The sequence below is a fragment of the Pristis pectinata genome, chromosome 4, assembly GCF_009764475.1.
Source record: "Pristis pectinata isolate sPriPec2 chromosome 4, sPriPec2.1.pri, whole genome shotgun sequence".
NCBI lineage: Eukaryota > Metazoa > Chordata > Chondrichthyes > Rhinopristiformes > Pristidae > Pristis > Pristis pectinata.
The window spans coordinates 108,594,007-108,599,399 of record NC_067408.1 but is presented as its reverse complement, the minus strand read 5'-3'; the positions used below and the strand labels follow the sequence as shown (position 1 = coordinate 108,599,399).

Below are 5,393 nucleotides of genomic sequence, written 5' to 3'. Positions count from 1 at the left end.
ATTGGTTTAAGATGAGATGAGAATTATTTAAAGGAAATCTTTCACACAGAGGGTTGTGGATATATGAAACAAGCTATCAGTGGAAGTGGTAGAGGCAAATACAATCACTTCACTGAAAAAGCATTTGGGCAGGGCATGGATAGGAAAGGAATAGAGGGACATGGGCCAAATTAAGGACAATGGGATTAGCATAGGTCGGAATCTCATTTGGCATAGACGAGTTGGGCCAAAGAGTCTGTTTCTGTGCTGTACAACTCTATGACTCTATCACTTTATGCGATATATTTGTGTTATACTTCATTTCAAATACCATCCACCAAACAGCTTTGTTTAAATATGTTAAAAAGGAGATTCTTTGGATCCTGTCAGAGAACTTCACACATAAACCTGAGGCAAAGTGTTGTGAATAATTACGAAGTTCACTTTCATATTGCCCTCAAGGAACTTTCAAAGTGACACGTTAGAATTAAGACCTTGATAACAATGTGTTTGCTACATTAAGTAATTAATGAATAACTCAATAGCACGGATAAGAGGTTGGGAAATTTATTTGGCTATATGTTTACATTTTGACTTCTTATCTTGGAGTATTAAGTATAAGCAAAACAATATTTCAGAAGGAGAGATCAAAATGGACCCCAAACCCATTTAGTTTATTTAATATTTTGTTTAGAAAGTATCTTTTCAATCTAAATTTAAGTGACAGGAGCACAATCTGATTGTGGTCATGAAATTAGTGGGCGGTAATAAAACTATAGATTTTTGTTAAAAATCTAACAAGAGCAGAACGGACTGGGCATTTGGATTTAGCCCCTCTATTTCTACCACTTTGTTCAGATTCTTTTACAGCTGATCTGAAAGCTGAAAAGTGATATTGCATCCTTTTTATCCTGGGCAGAGACTGCGTGATTAATCTCTCTAATAATTCTGCTGCTATTTTTAGTTTAATGTACTGTATGATCTAAAGGTTATTCTTCCTAAAACCACGTTGCTTCACATCCGAAGTCCTGAATCAACGTTTACACTCAGAATGAAAACTTTTTTGATGAGTGGTTTTAGTTTAAGTAATAAAACTTATGAGTCTGATTTGGCAAGACAATCTATACTAATGACCATCAGGCACCCATTTACACTAATCCTACCCTGATACCATTTTATTCTCCCTACATTCCCATCTACTACCCAAATTCTACCTTAAACCTGTGCCCTCTAGTTTCTGATTCCCTTTCTCTGCGAAAAAGACTGTAACAATTCATTTACACTAATCCTACATTAATCCCATTTTTTTTATTCTCCTCACATTTTCATCAACTCCCTCCAGATTCTACCACTCGTTTAGACATCTTGGTTGGCATGGATGAGTTGGGCCAAAGGGTCTGCTTCTGTGCTGCATAACTCCATGACTCACCTGCACACCTAAGTACAATTTACAGTGGCCAATTAACCTACCAACTTGCACAGCTTTGGGGTGCAGGAGGAAACCAGAGCACACAGTGGAAACACATGGCACAGGGAGAATGTGCAAAATTCACACAGACAGCACCCAAGGTCAGGATTGAACCTGGGTCACTCGAGCTGTGAGGTAGATGTGTCACTCATAAATCCACTTGAACCCATTGCCTTTTTGGTGAAGTCAGCCCACTCTTTTTGAGCAGACATGTTGACATCCTGTAGGTGTTTTTAAATAGTAGGGAATCTTACAGATTCTTTTAAATGGACATTTTTAGTAGTGGAGAATCCAGCTGAGAAGATGTTGCTCCAGATCTTCCAAAACACCCAATATGTCCATTCTCTGTGCCCAACCTCATCTGCATTTATCATCATTTATGTTAGCAAACTATTACTATATTCAAAATGGAGATTGGTTTTTAGACTTTGGTGGAGTCACAGGTTATGGGGAATAGACAAGAAAGTGGAGCTGAGGCCAAGACCAGATCTATCATAATCCTTGTTGAATGGCAGAGCACAGCATTTGACCTACCTTTGCTCATGGCTTCGTGTTCTAACCCCTGAAAGTGATCACCTGATGCCAACTTAACACTCACGTGCTCCCGTCAACGCAGTAATGATCCTGGAGTGGATCAGCGAGAAAGTTTATGACTGACACGTGGACTCAACAGGTTACATCGAAGCTCACGTACACCATCCCTGCTCCCCGTCCCATCCCGTTAAAACTGGTGCACTAAAATGTGCCTAGAGAAAAATCCTGGAGCTCTGCCTCTGCAAAGCTTTGACCTGGGGTTGAAGTGCATTTTACTTATCACATCTTCAGTAAGTTTGACATCCTGATGAACTTATCACAGGAAATGAGCATTATGGGAAAATTTATTTTACCAATCTTGAGGGTTAAAACAAGTACCCAAGAAACAACTGTAAGACACCAAAGAGCATACAGGTCAGTTTAATAGGTAACTAAAGTATGACAGTCCATGTGAAAATTATTCCCTGTTACTAGCAGATATTTTTTAAATCAATAAATCCTGTTTTCTTGACAAAAAGCAAGTTATTTCACTCTCTCCAATCACAGAAGATCAGGAATTTCCTCACAAATGGTATTGTCACGAGTGATCATTTATAATGGAGAGTGACGGTATCATCTTGATCAGACAGGTTCTGAAGTGCCCTGGCCACATTTTGATTGATGTAGAATTTTGGAATATCTGAGCTCAACCTCTTTTCCTTCCTTGCTTTCCTTGAATCGTTAGCGATGTAGGTGTGGTATGGATCATTCTGGTGTTCTTGCCTCCTTGATCTCACTGTGCTGGCCAGCATGGAAATAATAATGGTTGTGAAGATGCCAAATATTACCAGTATGTATAAGTAAGCAAATTCAAAATTTTCCTCCTGAAGGGTTTTATTCAGGGCTGCTGACTGCTTTTGTTGAGCCAGATAGTCCTTGTAATACTGTATGAAAAACTTCTCAAATAAGAGGGTTATGTTTGACTGATCAGACATGATTCCTTCAACTGTGTCCATTATTGCTGATCCTATGGAACAAGAAATTGAGAAGAAATTCTAATTAGTATTTCAGTTCCATTGTTTTATACTTGTTCATAACTTTGAAAGAAAAGGTACTCAAAGATTGGCTCATATTGTTCCAGGAGTGCGGGACTTCAGCTACAAGGTTAGACCAAAGAAATTGTGTTGTTCTCCTTGGAGCAACAAAGGTTGAGTGAAGACTTGCTGGAAAAGAACAATATCATGAATGGTTTAGAGAAGGTAACTGGAGGGAAGATGTTCCTATTAGAAAATGTTCAACAACCAGGGGTCACAAATATTTTGGGGAAATGATACAAAGTGGATACAAGAGAAAGCTTATTTACTTTCTCTACAAATAGAAAGCATCTTTCCACCCCCCCATACAGTGACTTCCAGATACGGAGATTTGGAAGTCACTGTCTGTATGTGGAATGGAAACAGTGCTTTGAAAAGGGTATCGGGTCGACCTTTGAAAGAGTCTCCAGCTTTTAAGTGGATTATTTCTCCAACAAAATGCAATGGCGGGTAATCAGATACAAGTTATCTGCTTGAAATCAATATTGGTCACTTAGAGCGGCAGTGTTTCCAAACAAACACATCAATTAAGAGCAGGAATATCTCACTCGGTTCCTTAAGCACGCTTTACCATTTAATAAGATCATGGCTGATCGAATCAGAACCTTAATTCTGCATTCCAGCATATCCATGGTAAACTTTCACTCCTTACCTTGTCTATTTCTGCCTTCAAAGTATTCACAGATTGTACTCCCACCGCCCTTCCATCAAATGACCTTCCGAGAGAAAAGAATTTATCTTATCTCTGTCTTAAATGGGCGACTCCTTATTTTTAAACAGTGGTTCCCATGTTCTCCCACGAGAGAAAACAGCCTCTCCACATCCCCTCTGTCAACACACCTCTCCAGAAGCTGGCAGGTCCTTAGCAGGTCCCCGCTCACTCTTCTAAAATCCAGCTCTTCAAATAAGATGGAGACTTTCAACTCGTTGAGATAAGGGATGTCATGAGTCTAATGGCCCTGGCATTTCATTAAAATCGAGGTGGCTCAGCGATTGCCCTTTTGCTTCTGTGTCCATCGGTTGCACATTCATCTCTCAAGCCAGATCCTGAGCATGTAAACTGTGGTGACATTTACGTTGAATACGGAGGGAGTGTTGCACTGTCAGAGGTGTTAACTTCTCAATGAGATGTTAATCCATTTTAACCCATCTGTTCACCAGGTTGATGTGAAAGGTGCCATAGCATTATTTAAAGAGTAGAGAGCCGTCTTGACCAATACTGACTCTTAACCAAAGCAGTGACAAATCTTTGCCTGGTCACTCAACAATATTCATGGGATTTTGCTGCATGCATATTCACTGCCACTTTCCACTGAAACAGGGGTACAATTTGAAAGCATTTCTTGGCTCTGTAGTTCTTTGTAATGTTCTGAGATCATGAAAGGTGCTATATAGGTGCAAGTTGGTTCTTTAATGTTCCAATTACTGTTGATGCAGAGCCTGATGCTACATCATAATTACAGATGACTAAGTACAACAAAACTTAATCTTTTTAATTTAAGGCTTATTGACCAATGCAAAAGCAAAGTTCACAACAATGTATGGCAACAGGTATGATTCAACAAGGACGAACCAACCATTAAGAAATCTATGCACAAATGGAACACATTGCTCTAAGCTTTACAATGTGTGCAGTTAAGGTTTGAGGGCTAGACATGGCCCTCAGACAGTGGTTCGAGTACCCCAGTCGACACGTTTCAGAAGCTGTAAATGGTTCTATTATTTTAACCAACAAGTGGATTTTTTTCCAACTAATAAACTAATAAAACTCTACGGCAGCCAGCAATTATGTACTGTGGTCCAATATCCTGTTTGCTCAGCATTCTTGGTAATAATTTGAAGACAGTCAGATTACAGGTACAGGGCTTCTCATGTTTTTTACTTTAATAGATAATTTCAGAAAGCCATTCTCTCTTTGGAATAAATAGCAACCACACAATTATCACTGACAGTAAAAGCAATAAAAGCGCAATAGACATCTAAATCGCAAAACCTCTTTTGATCTTAAGGACAATAAAGGAAACATATACAAATACTTAATCATTTTCTGTATGACATATCCAATACATAAATTACACTCACCAAATTTCAGGCTACTTTTTGTAGCTTTCCTTACAACCTGGAAGCTTTAGGTCTGATTCACTGTGATCTGTGGTGCAGTGTTCCACCAAATGACCTTGACTGAGTGGAAATGATAAACCCATTTATAAACTGATCAAAAATTACTTACGATATGAAAACTACTATCAGCTCGATAAGCAAATATCACGCAAACTGCAGTAAGTGCAGGAGCCAGCCGCTGCCCACAGATTGAAGAGGTCATAGGCTGGTTGCTCTGC

At 39.1% G+C, this 5,393-nt stretch overlaps 1 protein-coding gene across 1 annotated transcript; it reads right to left on the bottom strand.

Annotated features, from left to right (window-relative positions):
• Positions 1 to 2,568: 2,568 nt before the first annotated feature.
• On the bottom strand, positions 2,569 to 2,976 carry LOC127569692 (potassium voltage-gated channel subfamily E member 2-like). Its single transcript, XM_052014492.1, has one exon. The coding sequence runs from the start codon at positions 2,974 to 2,976 to the stop codon at positions 2,569 to 2,571; it is 408 nt and encodes a 135-aa protein (XP_051870452.1).
• Between the last annotated feature and the right edge of the window lie 2,417 nt (positions 2,977 to 5,393).

Coding starts and splice junctions, on each gene's coding strand:
- LOC127569692 (XM_052014492.1), bottom strand. CDS start 2,976: ATGGACACAGTTGAAGGAATCATGTCTGATCAGTCAAACATAACCCTC.